The 23477-nt window shown below is 25.8% G+C and overlaps 1 protein-coding gene across 3 annotated transcripts in view; it reads right to left on the bottom strand.

Moving 5' to 3' along the window:
* Window positions 1-6692: 6692 nt before the first annotated feature.
* LOC129951149 (longitudinals lacking protein, isoforms F/I/K/T) overlaps window positions 6693-23477 on the bottom strand; it is a 125746-nt gene continuing 108961 nt past the window's right edge. The window contains exons 7-8 of one of the 3 annotated variants that reach the window (XM_056063166.1): window positions 21011-21483; window positions 14075-20941 (exon numbers count right to left, since the gene is read on the bottom strand). In XM_056063166.1, coding sequence (XP_055919141.1) covers window positions 20366-20941; window positions 21011-21483 — 1049 coding nt within the window. In that variant the 3' untranslated portion in view covers window positions 14075-20365. Of the gene's footprint in view, window positions 7746-14074; window positions 20942-21010; window positions 21484-23477 lie in introns of those variants that run through there. The other 2 variants (XM_056063167.1, XM_056063169.1) reach the window with 2 other exon arrangements.

Below are 23477 nucleotides of genomic sequence, written 5' to 3'. Positions count from 1 at the left end.
CGTTCACATGGAATCAATTCGACACTTGATTCAGTCCAGAAATTCGATAAAAATTCATCAGCTTCTATTTATATTTTGTTGTTGTTTGTGTGTTGTTGGGAATAATCCAGAGAAGCAGGACAAAGAAAAAGCAACAATGGAAGAGAAGGAAATATGTAATTTGATATAAAATGGTTTTCATTTTACTATATTTTTAATTTTTGATTTAGTGTTTTAAAAATATTATATACATTTTGATTTTATTTACATAAATATGCATAACGAGTTACTGAAACAATTTTGATGAAATAAAAAATAAAATTTTATATTTAAAATAAATAAATTAAAAAAAAAAACATGCAATAAATTGTAAATTAGGAAAAATATTTTAAGTGAAAACATTTTGCTGGTAACTAAACAATTTTTTTGTCTATGGATTCTACATAAACAATACGATTGTGAATAATAAGTAGAACAAAAATAAAGTTAAAGCTCTATTATTTACTATGCTTTAATGCTTAACAACTTAAATTCAATGACTCACATTGAATTCATGAAATCTATTTCGTCCTTCAAGAATCACTCATGATTCAAAATTATTAGTTAATGAAAAATACATACATCATAATCTGCAGCCTAATTTGTACGAATAAGAAATGTACAACTAAAAACCGCATTTTAAAGCCACAATATTTTCTCTAATCAGTAAGCGGTTGATAAAGTTGCTTACAAACAGCATGAATTCTGAAAAAAAAAACACTTTCAGGCGCTAATCTCGAAAACGAAAGTCGTTTGAAAAAAATAAATCTGTTCAAACGAAAGTCGTTTGAAAAAATAAATCTGTTCTCCACTTCGAATTTTTTCATTCCATAAAAAAAAACAATTAGAACTTAAGTTCTACAAATTTCAACTAGAATTGATAATTCACTGAAAATGCCAGATATAATATTTATTTTTTAAATGTTCTCAAAAATTGCTGTATTGTCTTTGGTAAAACTTTTTTTTAAAAACAATTTCAAAATTGTTTGAAAATCATATACTTATGATTTTTGTTTGTAATTGAAGTTCATGTAACCTAAAAATGACTTCTCTATTCATAGATACCTTACACATATTTAACCTAAAACGATCAGATTGGTTTGATCCTTATTATAAATGCAGTAATAAAAAATTCATATTTTTATTGAAAATATTTCTACCAAAGAGGGGTTAGCAATTTTAAATTATTTTTTATTTTATACTCTTACAAAGATGTTAATTTTTGATTTCAAAATAATTCATTTATACAACACCTGTAACATAAACAACCATCAATTCGAGATGTTATTGAATAATGTTAAAATGGTTGATGATAATGATGCATCGCTTGTGTAGAAATCAAAAGCAATCGTGATTTTTAAAGGACAATATCAATGTCCCTCTTTTGATCAATAGCCAATTATAATCTATGATGAGAATGATGAATACTGGATTAAAACCTAAAAAGAAAAATATGTTAGTCTGAATGGATTTTTGTTTTCCTATTAATTTCATTTACCTTTTCTTGAAAAATAATAATCATACAAGAAAAAAATACTTCATCAATACTAAGAGGACCATACCAGTGTAGGATTTTAAAATTATGTTTCTATAGTTACAATTTTAGTTTAACACAATTGACGGAACATTCTTTGCAAAGTAGGTTCATATGTTATATGAACCCGGCTCATAAGTTTGATTATAATGATACAAAAAAGAAGGAATTTTAGTTGCACTTCATTAATAGGGATTAGAACCCTGGTATTTTAAACATATCGAACTATTCCTGACAATTTTTCCTAAGTGCCAACATAAATTTTATCGTACACGACAAATCAAAAACTTACTACTGGCCCTGGGGACAACTTGTAGCCATAGTTAATATTGAAAATTATTAATTATGCTTAAGTTAAGACATGACAATATCCTTCAAGGCTCTTTTTGTTACTACCAAATTTTAATAATTAAGTTGTCTTTTTTATTGAAAATGACGCTTACGATAAAACGGGGGGATGGACTCGATATACAATTTTTAAATTAAGTCGAAAATTCGCGACCCAGTCAATTGGATCGTTCGATTTCCAGATATTCTGTAAATTCATTTAGATAGGCCGTGAATGATCAACTTTATGAGTTAAATAATTGAAAATATAAAAATCTTGAAATTCTTTTGACACTGGCACATGGAAATTGTTTTTTTTTTTTTTAAGCAAACAATAGACTCCAAAGTATTTGTTTTTTTTTACACACAGGGATCTCTATTTAATTAACTTAAATTAACATTTTTACAATTTATAATTTAATTTCTTTAAATAACAATTATTGTCTAAATAATATACATACACAACTATTTTTTTCTGTTTAATTTTTGGCAAGGTCTTTGTTGAAATTTTCTAAAATCAAAAACATAATATATTACAAAAAATAAAAATATAAACTTAAATTAAAAAAAGATAGGTAATATAAATAATGACTTAAATCATTTTGGATGTAATTTTAGCATATGTTGTGAAAGATTCCATTTTCTACGAAATTTTTTCGAACACAATGGACATTGAACTTTCTTTTCGAGACCACATTCTTTATTTTGGTGACGTAACATGATACTTCGAGTTGAATACTTTCGACCACATTTGCCACAGGGAAATTCTGAATTTGAAAATGATCTTTTTCTTCGCATTCTATTTTTATTATTTTCACCATGGTCATCGGAGGTATATTGTGCCAAATACATATATTCGCCCCAATAATCTGGAAGAAATGATTTGTCACAATATCTTGATTGTTTTCTTTAGCAAGGTTTAAATTTCACACACATAAAAATAAAAACAAAATAAATCAACTTAACAAAATAACCAATATAAATAGTTATACTACGAAAAATAAGAATTAATATATGAATGCACACAGGATGCGAAAAAAATATAAAAAATAATTACATTAATTAAAACTGTTAGTTCAAAAAAAAAAAACAAATTAAAAAACAAACACACCTTGTTTTAATATTTTAAGAAAATATACTTGAGGATTTTTAAGTCGCATAATTTAATATTTTTCACTTCAGAGATGTTTTTTTACATAATATTTTGTTTGATAGTATTTTCTTCGATTTAAATTTCAATTTTTAATTTATTTATCATCAAGATTATAAGTTATACAAATTATAACAATACAATAAAGACTTTCAAATTTGTTAATAATTCTAAGCATTCACATATATTTTGAGCAGTGAATTAATCTAGTTTGTAATTTGTTTGTAACGTACTCTTTATATTTATGTTAATGTTATATGAGCAAAGTCTTTATCCATCGTTCAATATTTAATATATGTAAGAACAATTTAGACATACATATAGGTAAAATACATTTTTTTTAAATTATAAATGAACTTGAGGTTGACGGTCGTATAGTAAAATATGATGCACGATTTCTTTTTATCAAAAAAGTATTCTGTAAAATTTAATTCTGGTGCACAGTTTCGTGCTTACCATATCTTATATGATTCTCAAAGTATTAAACAGTAATTTAAATAATTGACAGGGTATTTTTGAAATTACGTATTTAAAAAGCCTACTAAAGCCGCGAATTATTTTTCTACATATGTACGCTGTACACAACATCTATATGTTGATTTAAACGGATAAACCGAATATTATACAGAATATTAAAGTGCAAAACTATAGTGAATTTAAATTTTGTCTGCTTAATATCAAAACGATTCGAACGCGTAATATTCACTTTTAAAATTATACCTTTTCAATTTTATAATAAGATTATGTGTAAGCTAAACACTACTTTTTGTATATGCTCCCCTTAATATTGATGAAATTGGTGTATGTATGTGAGTATCAGGTACAAGAAATCCAAAATGCAAAATCCCAATTGTTTTTCCTAAAAAGAAAAAAAAATATATTAGTCTAATAATTAGTTTTTTTTTTAATCAATTTCACTTACCTTTATTGATCAGAAATTAAAAAAAAGAATCTATTAAATATAAAACATTTAAACAATTATTAAACCTTGCCTTTTAAAAAATATGTGAATCCTTCCTTATGAAAAAACACATTTGTTTAACTTTTTTTTCGAAATATTTTTGGTTTTTATTTTGACTCAAATTAGGAGCTTATACAATTTGTTAGCAACTTATATTTAAGTTATGGTCTTATGGTCAAATTTTTTTTAATTGTTAAATTTTACATAAGTGCTTTATGAATACTAATACTAATTTAGTAATATTACATGAATTCACATAACAATGGCATGGTAAATAAATATTATTAAATATACCATTTATTTTGATATATCATATTTTAACAATCAAATTATATAGACTCTGAAGCATTATGTTTTTATATTACTAACGAAAATAGAATAAAAAAAGGTGTCTTATTTAGTATTGGCACAATTTACATTTTTAATTTGTGAGTGTATCTCTTTCTTTTTTATTTATTCTTCACTTTAGGCAAGATAACTTATATTGATATTATTTTTTTCTATAACAAAATAAAAACATTAAAACTCAATTTCAAACAAAACATAGTATAATAGTTATAAAATCAATAAAGTTCAATGGAATTTTTGGATATGTTGAGCAAGTGTTCTTTCTGTTCGATATTTTTTCATACACATTGGACATTCAACTTTCTTTTTAATACCACATTCTTTATTCTGGTGACGTAACATTGTATTTCTAGCTGAATATTTTCGACCACATTTGCCACATGGAAAAATTTGCTTTAAATCTGAATTTGAACATGAGAGTGAACTAAATTTTCTGTCATACTTTTCGTATGCATTCGATGATGGAGAATCATAATTACCATCGTCATCGGAAGAAATTTGTGTCACATACATATTATATTCGTCCCAATAATCTGCAAGAAATGATTTGTCAGAATATCTTAGTTTATAATTGCAAAAGGTTATCATGAATAACAAATAAAACTCAACAAAGTGTAAGATACTATAAAATGCTCTACTAAGAAAAATATAGTGAAGGCAAAATGGTTTTTTAGAAACACACGATGCAAATTAAGCCATTATTTTAAATAACAATATTTAAGTCGCTCTTGCTAAGATAAAACTCAAATATTTAAGTTTGGTATCTGCAAGTGGGGCTTAATTATATGATAATAATGTTAGTTTTCAGTAAAAATAATAAATAAACACCAAACATACCAAAAATAATAAATGAAAAATAACATACTTGAAGAATTTTAATTATCATTTCATGTCTAAGTGAATGTCACTATTTTGCTTCAGAGATTTACAAATACTTTTTTTTTAGTCTATAATTTTAATTTATTTTACATACATACATATATATATTTAATTATTGTTATTCATTCAATTTGAACATTTATAGGCAATTTTACTTACATTTAGGTTAATATTTGCACATCGTTTGAGTAGACAATATGTATAAATACATAAATAACACATTTTTATTGTTATGATTTTATATTTTTACAAGGAGAAACATATTAATATTTATATTTAAAATGAAAAGTGTATTTTGTATTAATTTGAAAAATTATAAAAATTGACTGCTTGCTTTTCATATATGTATTTAAAATATTCTACAAATAGTTAATTATTATAATAAATAGTTGATTTTTGTGTGACATTTAAAATTAATGCCACAATTGTATCAATTTACAATTTTGAAAACATGAAAAATAATGAATTAGAAAATGCATTACAGTTATTTTAATATTTTAACAAAAAAAATGTTAAAAGATTAAAATTACTAATTGATTATTAAGGTTATTTATTCCACTGTAAATACTTTAAGTTGAATGCAAAGCTTTTAAATAAATATCGATATTTTGGTTAATAAATCAAATATACCCCATTTAAGAATTGAGATCAGGTTACTATTGAATAGGAAATACGTCAGATTTCTTTATTAAAATAAATTTCTTTGTAATTGTTCAAGAAATTAAGTTATAAATAGAGAAAAAAAATGAAGTTCTTTTAATAAGGGCAAAATATTTTTAATTTAATAGATAAAAGTTAACATTTTTTGGGCCTGCAAAAATATAATACCATTTTATTGGATATTATAAGTAGTGGTTAATCCAATACAATTTCCTATCATAAGTCAAAATATGAAAAGTTTTGTATGTAATGCTCCTCAATCAATATATATAAATATTATCATTTATTAAAGAACAAAAAATATCTTCTACATGTTTTTATTTTAAGTCAAAAATGCGTTCAAATTTAACTACTTTTAGTAGGAAATGCCATAGTGTTGGGAATTAATGATGAAAAGATTCTTATTAATTCAAGACCTAAGAGCCTTTCTATGTATAATAGGAGTTTCTTAGAAAATCAAAGATTGTTTTTATATGCACAATGCGCATACTGACTATAGCAAGAAATTATTTGTTTCTAGTTTTTAATCGTGATTACTTTTAGGAAAATTAGCACACCAATTTAACTAACAACAACAGAAAAGGGTACAAATATAACTTAAAAATTCCCGTAAAATATTTTTAAAAACATGATTTCAAATACTTATGTGAATAACTTAATGAAGTTTTATAAGAGTTTAAATTAAGCGATTTAAAAAAAAAAATCTTATAAAAAAACATACAGAAAATAATAAGATATTCAAAATTCACAGCACAAAAGTACGTATTTTGTTTTGCAAGAGGTTTTCAAAATAACAATTAATATTATACGAAGTGCTATGATGGAACGCCTTACATTTTACTAAAATTAATACAATTCTTTTTGCTTTATGTGTTTGTTTTTCTCTAAATAAGTTACACTAATTAAATTATCCCAATCTCATATAATATCAGGATCGATGTTCGCATGTTTCTGAACAATATGTTTTCTCAAATCCGACTTGTATTTGCTCTTGTGCGGGCAATAACGGCAAGATAAATTCGGTGTTACGCCGCATTCATAACTGCGATGCCTCTTGAGAGAACCTTTGATTTTGTACGATTTGCCACAAGTTGGACAAACATACTTTCCAGTAGGTTCTCGAATTGACTGACGAATATTCAAGAATTTATCTTCGTCCGTCGTCGTCTGAAGAGCATCATCGTCTACATCGACAATTTCTTCTCCAAGACAATTAGTTGCTATAACTCGACCTCTTCGAGCAATGTCGGCTTGATAGAGAAGCTGTTGTTGTCGGTCATGACTTTGTTGCTTGGCACTTTGGTCGTTTGCTTTTTTGCGTTTCCTCTCCTCACCAATAGTTAACAGTTCTTGCTTTCCCTGTGATTTGAATTTATATTGTTGAGATTCTGATGGTATATCAATTTGTTGCAAATTTGTGTGAGCTTGTTCTTGTATCTCATAGTTTCCAAGTTCAATGCTACTGGTCGGATTCACTTGCAAGACTTGTGCTGATGCCAAACATTGCTCAATAACATCAACTTGATGATTTATAAAATCTTGCTGATTCTTTTTTGCCAAGGAATTTTGAGCTTTTGGTTTTTTGACTAATTGAATTCTAGCACCACCGCTTGTTGTCGCTGGAATTGTTGTCGTGATAATTGGCTTCGGATTGAGAATTGTTGAATTATCAGCTTTAGGAATTGTGTACTTTATCGTACTGCCAGCCATACCAACCGAATCCGATGGTATTTCAACAACAACAGTTGCACTTGCAAGTAAGTCATTATCCTGCTGATGATTCCCAGCTGTGGACGGATTTTCGGTAGCAGCATTGCCACCTAAAGTATAGGGTACTGTTTCTAGTATGGTCCAATATCCATCATTACCTATAATAAAAGAACAGAAAAAGAACACATTATTATAGAAATCAATTCAGGACTTACATACATAAGTTAAACATTAAAACGTTAAAATATCCAAACTTCACAGCAACAATCTTATTTGGAAAATTAGAAGACAAATAGGGTATCACACATAAACAACAAATAAAATGCCATTTTTTTTTGTTTTTAATATTTTTTTTATCAAATGGATTGATTTTCATTTTTATTTAGTTTTTTTCTTTTGATTTTTGCTCTACCTTATAAATTAAAACAAATAGTAATAAGTACGTATATAAAAATGGTTAATAAAGGAATATTATATAAAAAGTTTTGCAAATTTTTGTATTACAGTTTTTTTCAAATGTTGTTTAAGTAAAGAGAAAGTTGTGTAATGGCTTTCCTGTAATGGAATGTAAATATAATTGCTTATTTTAGGATGTATGGGAAGTGGAGGACTCTTTTATTTTACATTTGTATTTAATTTTTACTGAGGATATTTCATAAGTAAATATAAACTATTTTAAACAATGTTTCATATTCTGCATATTTTTGTTTTAATTATTTTATATATAACAAATAAAATGAGGTAGAATAATATTTTAATAAATCAAATGGAAGAAATTCATTTCACCAAATTATTACTAAACCTAAACAATACTTGCTTGAATGTTTTATGAAAATTAAAAATAGACTTTTAGAAGCAGGTCTCAATAGATTAAGCAATTTCGCACAGAAAAGTGTGTAGATTCGGAATGTCGTTCAAAGCCTTTGATGCTGAAACGCAAAGAACCTTAATATTTTTGTGTTTGTTTTTTGTTTTGTTCTAAAACATACATTTTAGAAATGCTGGTATTCACTCAAGATTTTATTTGATTTGCATATATTTAATTTAAATTGTAATTCTTATTGAAACCAAAACAAACAAAATCACTTTTGAAAGTAAATTAGCGTTTTGTGTATTTTTGGAAGGTTTTGTAAGCTTAAAGAGGCATATATGTTATAACGCTTATATTACTAACTGGTGCTTTTAGATTCATGAAAAAAAAACGAGTAAAAACGACTCCAAATATGATTTCGGTTATAAGATTCGTAAATTGAATTTAATAGTTATAAAAAATTAAGCCACGAGAAAGATTTTTCGAATTAAAATTACTGGTTTTCTCCTGTGGCGGTATCTTGGGAAACATGTTGTACAATTAATGTAGTTTGAAAATAAATTAAAACAAAAAAAACGGATAGGAACCAGAACTTTAATGTGAACAAGAAACTAAAATCAAAATAAGGACTAAGGGAATCAACTGGAAAAACAAAACATGACTTTTTCTTCAAACATATTATACTACCATTTAAAGGCCCACATCAAATTTTAAATACATTTAAATGTACTATTAATAACCACCGAAATTATCGTTAATTCATAGAAACACGTAATTTATATAATAAAAATAACAGCAGTTCAAGATACCCCCTTGGATTGGGTTCAACTTTTTTTTTTATAAAAAAGTTCGATAGATGAACTAAAAGTTTGAATATGTTAAATTCGAGTTTCATACACAGTTTGGACATTTTTTAGGCTTGTTATACAGTTTCCAGATCATAAAATAGTTTTTATAAACCCGATTTATAAAAATTTATAAACAAAATTTGATGGAACTTCGTATATTATGTATGTACATAAGTACACTCTTATTTCGAATTCGGGATTCAATAAAAAAAAAGAATACGAAATATTAAAGTGGTTATAATATACTGAATTGTTTGAATTGCAATTGTGGTGTTATTTAGCTTCAGTGAGGCATTGAATTTATTAGCAATTGAGATAAAGTTAAAGACATTAAAATGAGTAGTCTAAATTAAAAGGTCATTTGAATCTAAGAACTTTGAAAATATATTGTAGGTTTATATTTTTTAAGAAAACTTTGTCTAGACACAATTTATACAAAGATAAAAGCAATAATATTGTTTAAAGAAATTTGATTGGCGTAGGAACAATTGTTCAAATTAAATATTTGAAATAACTTTGTTAAATTATAGATCTTCAGTGAACATTTGTTAATTTTTCATTTTCTAATCGATGTGTGAGAAACAGAACATACATGTCCTGTCTGTATTCAGAACAACTGTACCAGTTAATAAAAAAGAAAATTTAAATCCTGAACACCGGAGTTAAAATAGATATATCTTTTTAAATAAGGCCAACCTTCTATTAATTAAAAAGAAAAAATTGGTCAAATAAGCATTTATATTTATCTATTCCTTTTATGAATACGTAATTGAATTTCGTTCGTATTTAAATTTAGGGACAAGAACAATGCCAAAAATGTAAATTATATTATTCTGATTTCGAAGCTACACATATTATAAATGTTTTATAATTAAAAAAATAAATGATGATATATGTTAAGAGAAATTATTATTTTGGAAAAGTGTTGCTATTTGAATCTTGCCCTTATTAATTCATATTTTTTAAATTCTATTTTTTTTGTTGATTAAAGTTATGCCTCTACAATTAACTTAATTATTATTCATAACATTGAGCTTGGACAAAAAAACACAAAACAATTTAATATTGGAAGTCTTTTACATTAATTTTTTTATTGCACTTTAATTAATTCAAATAATTTAAATAAAGCTTCATAGTTTGGAAAAAAAAAGTCTCCACTTCCGGAAAATTTACATAACATTTCTTTTACAAATTATTTATTATCTACAAAAGTAAACAAAAACTAATATCAATCTAGAACAAAACTGTATTAAAAATATAACAAATTATATATAAAGTTTTTTTTTTGTTTTTTACTAATTATTATCTTCATCATCATACTCATCATCATCATCGCTAACATCTTCTGGCAAGTTAATCGACTCGTCATTGATAATTTCATAGAATTGCTCAAAGTGTCCATTAGATGGCACAACTACCGTCGATGCCGGTAAATTTAAATTCAAATACGAAAACGCCTCCGGATGCTTACGCTTAGCGTGGCGCAATACATGATCCTTTCGCCTCGAACGATACTCACAGGACACACATTTGTACTTCTTTTCTTTGAGGCAATATTTTCGAATGTGTTCGGTCAATTTTCGAGCATTCTTATAAAAGCGTTTACATTTTTCACATTGCAATAGCAAATCACGATTGACCATAAAATTATTATTGTTATAATTATTCAGAGTGCAGTATGCATCGTTTGTGCTTGTGTCAACGCCTAAAAGACTCCCTAAAATAGGATAGATATCTAGAAGAAAAAATAAACATAAAAGAAAAAAAAAACGAAAGAAAGAAAAAAATGATAAAAGAAAATTTAAAGGAAAACCATCTTAAAAGTTAAAGATGTACGTATGATTACCAAATGGAGCTAATTGTACCACGCTTAATTTAGATAATGACTTATACAAAATGTTTTTTGTTTCGCTGATGACAGAAGTTTATGAAACATGTTAAATTTGATGATTTTGATAGTGATAATGACGATAATGATGATGACGATTAACTTTTACATCAATGATTATAATGGTTAAGCTTATATTTTTATGCAATACACCCGAGATTTAGTGTTTGTATATATTTACAAAACTTATGATTAATACAAATATTCATTTAATAAAAAGTTACCCTCTTCTTATTCTTATTTTTATGAAATCACGGAGATTTTAAAAACTAGTAGACAGTATTCTAATTAAACTAATCAAAGTTTAACTTTTATATATCTACTTAACTTATAATTATTTCTATAGGAACTCTTACTTAATTTTTTCACTACATTTTCTTATTCCTAAGTACATTAAGTTAAAACTAAGAAGACATATATATAATAATATATTGTATCACTTTTTTAAAATAACGATTCATTGTTTTTTTTTTGTATATTTATATTTATGTCAATTTTATCATTCTTATATTCTATAGTTTGCAATATTTCTTAAAACAAAACAAGTTGATTGGGAGATTTTGCATCGATTTCAATTTTTCTATATGTACATATTTTTTAAAATATTGTGTACCCAAATTAAAATGTCATTAATACAACACAAATTATTCACAAATTTTAGAATTCTTCGAGAAACCCATCAATCAGCCAGAACTTTGATGGAATTAAAACATTTTAAACAGACCCCGGTAAACACCTTTTTACAAAATTCGTACCTGTAAACGTGCATTTATCTTCTTACATGTACATACATACATAGATAACCAAACATTTTAACGTCTTTGTTAAAGCAAAGTCGTAAAAGTTTTGATAACAATAGATTTAAGACGGCATATCACATCAAAACCATTTTTTTTGTTAATATTAGGTGAATTTCCGGCATTAATTTAACAAGCAAATTAAAAAAAAAACCTTTTAATAGATTTTTTTGGTATACAATAGCAAAAAGTTCAATACAAGACTTGTAAAAAATGGTCTTTTAGACTTAACCTTTTAAACTAATATTAATGACATATGCCTATGTATATTGGGAACCAGAGTTAATTTAACGCTTATGGTTTTGAGGTTAAGAAAAATACTGTGCTTGTTTTCATATCAATCAATACTATTATTTTAAGTATCAATTTGCTGCCAAGCATCAACAAAATTCACAAAATAGTATTTAAAACATTGAATTTCCAAAAATACTAATTACCAAGTTTTATGGACATACGGCAAACAGTCTACAAATTTAACTCAAAAAAGATTGAGTCGTGTTTGAAGACACGTTGTATAAACTCGAATAGTTTGAGAAATTTGTTTGAAATCAATCCAAATTTCACTCTATTCCTTGAACAAAATAAAGGGACTTCAATCTTTCGAGAACCCATGCATTCATGTATGTATGTACATTCTTATTAAATTCTCACCTCAATTAAAAAAGTAAAAGAGGAAGTCAATTCGTTGAAACACCTTGAAACGGTTTTAAAAATTAATTTCTTGGAACCTTCAGAGCCATCATTAAGGAATTAATAGAATTATTGATTGATATTTAAGAGCTTGAAGATGAATGCTAAACATATTTCTTATAAAAAGACGTAACTTTTGTGACACTGGCTCTGAGATTTTGTAGGCAGAGTATTCATCCAACTTCCTCGCCAACACTTACAAGTATGGCCTTTCGTTTATTAAAACAAAAAATGCTTTAAATGTTTGTTGGGTCAGCTTCTACTTCGCAAAGAAGTGTAGCGCCACCTAAAGCAAGTTATTATTTTATATATTGATTCAAGTCTTGGAATCATGGAAACTACTTTTAATCTGTTCCATTTACAAAAAAACTTAAATCACAAAAAACTGTTATTAGAAATGGAAAAAGTCGAAATTCTCCCTGAGATATTCATGAGAATCAGAAAGAAAATTTATTACAAAAAAATGTAAACAATTTTTCTACACACAAAATTTATAATATTTGATTGGTTTTTTTCTGTAGAATGTATATTTTCACTTACAAATTAACAAAAACTGATATCAAAATCTGGTATTAATCCATTTCTTCGATGTCGTTCCATATGTTTTGCCAAATTACGTTTCTGTGTTACAATTTTTGGACAATAAAGACACTTCGCACCTAGACCACATTCTTTCATGTGTCCTCTGGCTCCGCATATTTTTTTATATTTAACACCACATCGAGGGCAAACATAACGAATTATTCCGTCGTCCATCATTACTTCCCGCGGAGTATCCATGCCATACAATGGATGGTAACCTAAAAAAAAGACACATGTTAGTAGGATGAAATTAATTTTGAAAAAATATGTAAATAGGTATATACACACAAAATTGAAACTTATTTCTAAAACTTAAAAAATTTCAAATAAAATGTAGTAATACATTAATATTAAGTAATATGATATAGTTTACCTTCAAGCTTTTATTTTTGCTCGTAAAAAATAAATTAGCATTCTACCCTTTCTCTACTTTCACCAACACCGTCTTTTTTTTATAAAAAAAAAACTAAATAAATAAAAACTAAAATAAAGAAAAACAATTAAAATATATAATCTGATGAAAGGTTTTAGGAAATTAAATAAAAAACAAACCTTAGATATTTTTTTGAAAGCGTTTTGAGATTTTATTTTCAATTCTTTTAATATATTTACATCTTGGTAGTTAAATTAAAAATAATAAACTCACCAATTAATAGATCATGACTACATATGTAAGTATATAAAAATATCTGAAACACAAACAAAATAGAAGAAAATTATAATATTAAATTTTAAACTTAAAATTAATATTAAAATAAAAAAAATAACATAATTACCTTAACAACAAATGTAGAGACTATTTGTTTTGAAATCCTCAAACCATTGCAAAACGAGTAACAAACAAAGGAACAATAAAAGAAAGAACAATTCATACACTTGTTTTTGTTTCAATGTTGTTTTTTAATATACACATTTTTGCTTTCCTCTATAACAATATTATATCGACTTTTGTTTTTATTTTCTTCTTACAAAAAAAAAAACAATTTGTTTTACAATATTAAGGCTTTTACAAATAATTTTTTCTTTATAACATATTTTTCGCTTTATATTGTTGTTCTTACAAAAATATTTTATTCATACACAAACTATATTTAAAGATATTTTGTTTATTCTTTATTTCATTTTTGTTATTGAATAATATGTTGTCAGTGTACAAAAAACATTTACATTTTTATATATATTTTATTTTATTTTTTTATTTTAGTTTATTTTACTTTTAAAAGTACATAGAGATAAAAATATTCTTTATATGTATGTATGTATTTTTTTTATTTGTTGCTATTTTAAATTGGGATACAATGTACTTAAATTTTCTTATTTTGACAATTTGTATTTCCCTGTTTTATTTAATATTTTTTTTTTAATTTGTTTAAGAATTCGGTTTTATTTGTATTTAGTTTTTGTTAAGCGAAATATGAAAATGTACAAATAACGGAGATGTTAGTACATACATAGATACATAAATATATTTTAAATATGTAGTTTTTTTTTCTTGTATTTTAATTTAGTTTTAATATCTAAAATATACGTTTTCTATTTTAAATTTTTATCATTTACACATAAAACGGACTCTTTTATTATCTCTATGTGTTTACATATATTTTATATATAGATTTATTAATTGTGTGTTTTAACAGAAAATAAAAAAAGTAAAATAGTAGAATATAAATCAAAATTCTTAGTTCTTAGTAGAAACAAAAAAAATATGTAATTTTATATTCAATTTGATTGCAACGAAATTATTTAATTATTTTTGTTTTTTAATATTTTGTTTCAATTATATAACTATAAAGTTTTCTTTTTCTTTTGTATTCACTTGATTTGATATTGTTTAATAATATATTTTTATTATTTTATTAACAATCACAAATAATCACATCAATATTTCATTCACAGCTCCTTGGTTACAAAAAAAAGTTTAAATATTTTGTTTTATTATTAATATTTTATTTATGCTTTAATTGATTATTGTTTTTTTTTTAACATTTGATGCGGTTTTCTATGTAAGTTGGTAAAATAATTAAAGATAAATAAATTGTTATTATGAAATTAGAAAAAAATTGTTAAAATGCATTTGACATTTTAAATATTTGTTTATTGTTGTTTAAATATATGTTGTAAATATTTAAAAAAAAAAAAAACTTTGTGGATTGATTCTTTGTGTTTTTTTATGCATGCAAATTTGTTAGGTCGTTGTGCAGTAGTTTCTTTAAAAAAAGAAAATTAAAAAAGGCATTCACAGTAATACATTTAAACTTTGTTTTAGTTTTTCTTCTATTTAAACAATAAAGAAGTGGAAACACTTCTATTTTTATGTTGAATTGAGTCGTATAATACAAATTTTGAAATAGAACTTTAATTAGTTTACTCATTTTAGGGAAAAAAGAACTCCCTAACGGATATAAGACTTGATTTATCAAACAGAAATGATTTTTAAGTTAGAATTTAAAAAAAAACATCGTCTACGAGATGTTGTTATAAATGATGTTGGCTTTGAAAAAACATTAATCCTTTAAGTTAAGGAAGAAGACTTACAAAATTATGTGTTGAATTGAAAAGATTAAGTTCAAGTAAAAAATATCCTTTTTGTCTGAGTGAAATAAACAATAAAAGGATTTGGATGTTATTTTCCTTAAAATGAATTTCAAGACGTTGAAAACAGCTAAAATTATTTACATACATTAATTGTATGATTGAGAGTGTTGATGTCGAAAAATGAGATCAATTCATCAAAATCCTCGTCTGGAGGGATAAATTATAAAAATAATATTTTAGTCCAACTTAACAGTAGCAGAAACCAACCATTAGAGAACAATGTTGACTTTATGAAATAATAAATTCTATTTTGAGAACTTATTATATTGAATTTCAAAACTATGCATTATAATCGACTCTTAATAGGAAAATATTCCTGTTTCTGTAAATTTTATATTTTGTAGCTATTTTTTGTTTATACCCGCTATAAATAACAAATTCATTTCATCATTTCTCATTTAAACGTTTCAAAGACACTTTAATCGTTATATTGGTTTTATAAATTAAGGACCACAACCTGAATTTTAAGAACAGATACACAAACAAATTAAAAATAAAAATTTACATTTAACCTTCTTCACATTGTTTTTCTTAATTGTTATATTAATAAATTTATCAGCTTTTTCTTTATATTTTTATCATGACCAAAAAATGTATTTAATTATTTTTTAAATAATTCTGTTTTAACCGAAATCCAATCCATTTTATATTTTCTTATCATTTCCTCTTTTTATATAACTTATTTATTTTTCATATATGACTAGGTTTCTTTTTCTCTCTAAGAAAATTAAATCAAACAAAACAAAAAAAAGACGTAAGAATACTGAAATTTTAAATAAAATTTTTCACTTTGTTAAGATTATCACATTTATATGTGAATGCCGATATAAAGTTTTTAGGTACAAGTTTTTTTTTTAGAATTTTTTGATTTTGATTGATACCGACATGAAAAAGCATTTTTTCCTTTATACCTATACATTGAATAGTTGTATATTTTTTAGTGTTCATTTAAATATTTTAGTAACTATAGTTGTTTTTAATGTAAGTTTAAAAATTACTTAAATAAAAATTAAACATGTTTTTAATAATAAATTTAAAAATTAATAAAATAGGGGTTTTCAATATTAGAAACAAAAATATATATAGTTTCTTATTTTATTAATGGTATTAGTGAAAAATATTTTTTACATATTTATTTATTAACTTTTGTTTAGACATACATGCAAATATAATATTTAACACTCGTATATATGAGGGGACTATGTTTTTATATCACATTCCAATTATTTTAAATGATGACTACGTACGTTTTAATGCGTTTTTTTTTATATAATTCCACTTCTTTTTTCAAATACAATACATTTTCTTCGTTTTACGAATTTAAAGCATATGTATCATAAAAATATAATTTTCTTATAGAAAAATAATAATAATAATAAAGAACATTGATAGCACTAGGTTAATAATTTAATTTTTAAATTAATTCATTTTTTTTATACAAAACAATTTTGTTTTCAAATTTAATTAATGCCAATTAACATTCTAAGAAAAATCAAATTTTAAATAAATTATTCAAACAATTATAATTATTAAAAAAAAAAAACATGTAATACTAAGAATTTTTTAAAGCCAAATAATATTTTGATGATTTTTCTTTTTTGTTATTCAAATAAATTTTGGTTTATCACATTTCAGTTTCACTTTGATTAAATCGCATTCATTAAAAAAAAAGAAAAAAATAGAAAGTGTAAGAAAATTTTAATTTTTACACAGTTTTAAACAAACAAAACTTTTATTTAGCAACTAAATTGTGTTCGTGCGTAGTTTGTGCTTTCATTCTTTTGATTTGTTTTCTTTTTTTATGGAATGAAGAAAAAACAACTTAAAAATAGCTAAAAAAATATGTTAAGAGATCGCAAGTATAATAAATCCTATACTTAGTTTTATTAAAAAAAAAACATTTTTATTAGTTGATAAAAGTTTTTTTTTATATATTTAGATTTTTTTTATTAGTTTAAAAAAAATAATATAACGAATAATAACTAAACTTTAGTTTATAATTTTAAGAATTAAATTTTGAAAAATAAATATGAGTTTTGATTAAAAACAAAAAAAAAATTTACGAGGAATAAATAATGTATCATATTTTTTTAAAATTATATATTATATCCAATTGGATTTGTCTGAAAAAAAACACTGTTTGGTTTGTTACATGGATAAAACGATTTTGTATTTATTTTGAGAAAAGGACGGATAAGATTAATCAAGCAAATAGATTTTTATCCGATCACAGATGTAGTTATATTGAGAAAAATATAATTTAATTTTGTATTTTGTTTTTCATAAGTACAAAACGATGCAAAAGGTATCGTTGATGTTTTCAGCTATGTTTTTTTTCGAGCAGACCGTATTCTAAACAGATTCTATTTGATCAATTTTTAATAAATTATTAATATTGACGACATAACTTAGTCAATAACGTAAAACTTTTACCCAATAGTTTATTCTACTGGTATGCCCAGTTTAGTAGATAGAAATGTTTTTATTTAAACGAAAAACTTTTAACTTTTTTAAAAAAAAACTTTAACTTTTCTTTAAGACTCTTTTTGCCAAAAATAGTTTTGAAGTGGTTTGTTGTTGTATTTATTTTAAAAAAATTGTATTTATATTTCAAAGAAATCAATGTTTGTCTTAATATTAATGATAAATGAACATCTCTTTTATAGTACAAAACTTTTAAAATAAAAACACTTCACCTCTTAAGAACTAATTTTGATACAAAAGTAGTTTTAAATAAGTAAAAAATATAGGCATATGTAAAAAGTCTATATTGTTTTGTGGGGAATTCAATATTTGTGGAAATGTGTTTTTGACATGACTCTTAAGGTCAAGTATATTTTCCGACCCATTGTCAATAGAGCTTTCTATTTCGTTAGGGAAATTACTCAAAATAACCTATTACCGGTTGCAGATACATACATATGTACATAGATTGAAACATCGGTATTATCGAGTTGAGTACCTGCGTCTTAATAAATATGATTTAAGTGAACCATTTATCTGTATGAAACGGGAGAAATTAAATATTTTTACAATTTGGGTTCAATTAAATATATATTCCCACATATTTAATACAGGATTATGGTACATCTCATGGGGCACCCAACGAGGTTTTGAATACACTCGTAGCTGAAACTCGACACCTGCCAAATACACGTGTACCCGACTACTCGGATACTATTTATAAGCTTCGAGTACTCAAAAAACCGCTCCAAGTATTGCTAAACCGGATAGCAAGAGCTCTAAGTGTCAGTTACATAGATTTCTAAAATCATAATTTGAAGTATGAAATTAAATTACGAACAAATATTTGACACATGAGCACATACCCTTAGATAAATTAGTTAGCTTTTACTTTGATCAAATAGTTAAATTGTTTAAAATGTTGTGATACTTCATTTGATGAAGGCAAAATTGCTCTTCAAATACATTCTGCCGATACGAAAATGTTTGTACCAACCAAACAGTATAGTAATTTTTTTTAGTTTAGTTTTTTTTTTAAATATATAAATTATTTTCTTTGATTTTTGATTCCACATCCATTATCTTCATTTCATTGAAGACACACAACATGTCTCCTTTGCAATAAACTTATTGACTAGCTTATTTATTTTACATTTTTCACTTTTGCGCTTTTGTCAGTTAACATCTGTGAAAATACATATACCCGTTAATATTTTTCTATACATATCTTCTATTATTATAAATATAAATGTGTTTTTTTTTATATAAATAAAGCTTTTCTATTTCTCATCATATCTCGTCTCGTCTTTCCTTTCCTATTCTTTTTCTTCAATTTATCTAACATTCAGTCATTTAAAAAAAAACAATGTATATGTATTTTCTTTTCTTTTATATCCTCCTCTTTTAATTATTTATAGTTTTTCTTTTATCCCTTTTGTTTATCACATTTATTGTTATTATCATTTTTTTTTAAATATTTCTTTTAAATCGAAACCCCAGTGCTATCAGAATTAATTAATGCAAAGCAATATTATTTTGTGCATTTATAAAACAAGACAAAAAAAAAACAAAATATTTTAAAAATCAATCACATATTATTTAAATATTTAAATATATCTACTATCTTTTTTAAAATTATAGTTAAAAACTTTAAAACTAGATGTTTTTGCTTAGATCATTTTCTCAAGTTTATTTACGTTGTGTATATTGTTAATTGTTTTTGTTTATATTATTATTATTAATGTTTAGATTTTTGTTTTTAATTTATTGCACAAATTAGATTTATAAAACTTAAAACTAAGTTAAAGAAAAAATAATAATTATAATTATTTTTATGTGCTTGTAAATAGTATATATTTTCTTTTAAATATATTTTTTAAAATGGATTTTAGATTAAATACAAAAAAAAATATATTTTTAAAAATTTTATATAAAATAAAAAGCATTAAAATAATTGTAGTATAGTGTGTTGTTATTTTGAAAAAAAGAAAAAAGCAAAAACATTTAAGATCATCGGAAAAATATAATTTTTTTATCAACAAAAAAATAGTTTCGATAAACAACATTGTAAAGTAATTATTGTTATCGATGTGCATCGATTGTATCATCGATTTTGATGTGTTCGCATGTGTAGAACTAGATTATGTTTATGTTTGGATTTCTTGTGACAAATGGGGCACTCGAATTTGGGCTCGACGCCGCACTCGAAACGGACATGCCTGTTGAGGCTGTGCGGACGGGCGTAAGAGTTGCCACAGCGATCACATGTATAAGCACCTCCCCAACCACCGCTGTTATTTCCGGTTCCAACAACAACACCACCACCTACACCTACACCACCACCACCCGTATTACCAGGCCCACCGGCACTTGCTGAACCCACATTAGTGCCTAAGGCAGAGCTCGAGGTGCCTGGGGTCAATGCACTACTACTACCACCGCTAAAAGGGCTTATACCCGATCCCCCACCTACACCACTGTTTGAAGGACCGCTGATACCAGCTGCCGTTCCAGTAACACTACTACTGCCTGCTGCACCAAGGCCTGCTCCTGTGGCACTGCCGGATGCTGTGGCACTGCTAAAGGAACCACTGCGCTTGATGGTGGAATACCCCAGTAGAGCTGGCGAGAGATGAGCTGCAGCAGCAGCGGCAGCCGCAGCCGCAGCTACGGAAATCGGCTGAAAAGGTTGACGTTTTGATTCTAGCTCAAGCTAACCCCGGATTACCCATAAAATAACTCTACTTACCGGCAAATTCGATGAGGACGACGAAACGGCTGCAATGGCACCAGCTAATCCCGCCACATAGGTTGACCCACCTCCTCCAGCAGAGGTAGAACTTTGTGCTGTCAAAGCACCCATTGACGGAGACTGCAAGGATTCCATAGCTGCTGCCGATGAGAGAAGCGATGATTGAGTGGCATGTTGCTGTTGGGCAATGGACACTAGTTCTTTAATCTTCTGTACCGCAGAAGTGGTAAGGCGCAAGTCACATGGCTGATTATCGTCGTCGTCGTCGTCAATTGCATCGTCGTCATTGATATCACCTGCACAACTACTACCGCCCATCCCCGCATCAAATTCGTCATCTTCTTTTTTAAGGCGGTCAAAGGGCAGCATGGCATGAGCCGGACTGGAATATGGACTGGATTTTAGCCGCAAATTTTGGCGTCTTATTTCGTTGCTATTGCCTCCTCCGGGTTCCCCTATACGAAAAAATACTATTTATAGATGAAAAGTTATTTGGATTCTTTTTTTATATAATTTAAAAATAAATAATTTTAACTTATCGATAGGATATAAATATTTATTTTTGTTGAAAGATTATTTTTTTACAATTGGTTAATGTTATTGTATAAAACACATACATTAATTTTGTTGTAATAATTTGTTTGCCAATTTAATTGAATTATTTTTGTGTAAAATTAGATTTGAAAAAAAAATAACATTACCATTTTTAATCGAATTTTGAGGCCTGGAAACATGGATGTGTGTGCTTGTGATGGATGAGTTGTATCATTGTTATGGATTTGATTATATTTATAATAAATTGTTTTAATGGGATAATAATATTATGTTTTTTAAATATATAGTATATAAATAAATGAAAAGCTGCAATAGGTATACATGATACTAAATAATAAAACATAAAACAAATTATATATTATTTATTATTAACACAAAAGGTTAAGCACAAAGACGAAATTAGTACATTTATTAATATAACTTTAATTTTGTATAAAAATGTTTTGTTTTTTTTTTTGTATGAAAAGAAGGTTGTTTTGTTGTTTATCAATTTTCTTAAAAAGTTTATTTAAAACCTCGAAAATATTGTAATTTATTATACAAATATATATGAAATAAGATTAAAGTCTCAAACAAGAGGAGATGTCCAAATAAAACATTGTACTTAAAACGACATTTTTAATATTATTTAAACTATAGGTTTATATCAATCATTTCTTAACAATAGCGTTAACTGTAGTGAACTAAGAAGTTAATACACAACTCACTTTTTATAAAAGTCAACTTTATAATTTTTTCTACAACATTCTAAGCGAATCTATTGTAGAAAAGTAATTTCTTTATAAAAGCTAAATTAAATTTTAAATTTGCACCAAAGAAGAACAGCAACGAGATGTTAAATGATTAGTTCATTGGAATTATGAAGCCATCGTTTGCTGAACTCTTATGAATTATATTTCATAGGTCCAAAGTTAAAAGCCACTAAGTACAAATAAATGTTTAACAAAATGGGATTTAAATATACGCATGAAGTAGATGTTTACAAGATGTTATTTATCAAGTGGTATTATATCTCAACTTTTGTTAAATACCACATTTAAGTCTTGAAATTATCCATTGAGGAAATGGTAAAGTTTACAAAGGGAAAGATAGAATCATAAGATTTCCCACTCAAGATCATCCATGCACTATATGAAAACTTTCATTAATTAAATAATTGATGAAGTAGGAAATTTATCTGAAGTGCAATGAAAAACTCAAGCTTGAGACTATACTTTATCATTATTGAATCCTAAAATGTCGAGCCAACAAAGTATTCAGGATAAAATATTCTATTTTAGAGTTACGAGACATTTTTCCAACCTTACAAAATAAGTAACTTGATTGATGTTAAAAATATTCCTTTACATTTGGTCTTTTGGAATCGTATTTTTAATAGCTTTTTTCTTGAAATCATCATGAGAAGAAGCAAACATCATGATAAATAAAACGATTTATCGGTAATAAAGTTTAAAGGTGACAAGTTTCAAAAAATTCCGGAGAAAATTGTATGTCTGATAGCCTCCAATGGGAACGTAAATTATGCTTCTATGAATTATAATTTGTTTCAAAGGGGATTAGTCTTAGGTATTAGACAAATTTTCGAGCAAAAGGTAATTCACTTAAAAATTCCAAAGTCCCCTTGTTTCTAAAAAAGGAACGAGTATGAAATATTAATCAAATTCATGTTTTTAGTTTGCTTATAATTTCTGAACTTATAAGAAACATTCCGACAAATTGTAAACCAAACACATGTCATATCCATCTACTTTTCTATACCGCAGTGGGGATTATTTAAAATAAGTGTATTGCTGTGAAAGGGCTAACAGAAGTAAAACCTCACATATAACTGCGATCAAAGAAAAAGAAAGCTCTCAGTTCTTCGTATAAGACAAAAACAAATATTTTATAAGTATTGTCTGATTTTGAT

This window comes from Eupeodes corollae, chromosome 3 (genome assembly GCF_945859685.1).
Source record: "Eupeodes corollae chromosome 3, idEupCoro1.1, whole genome shotgun sequence".
In the NCBI taxonomy this organism is placed as follows: domain Eukaryota; kingdom Metazoa; phylum Arthropoda; class Insecta; order Diptera; family Syrphidae; genus Eupeodes; species Eupeodes corollae.
Note: the sequence above shows the minus strand (reverse complement) of the source record. Positions and strands in the feature narration are given on the sequence as shown.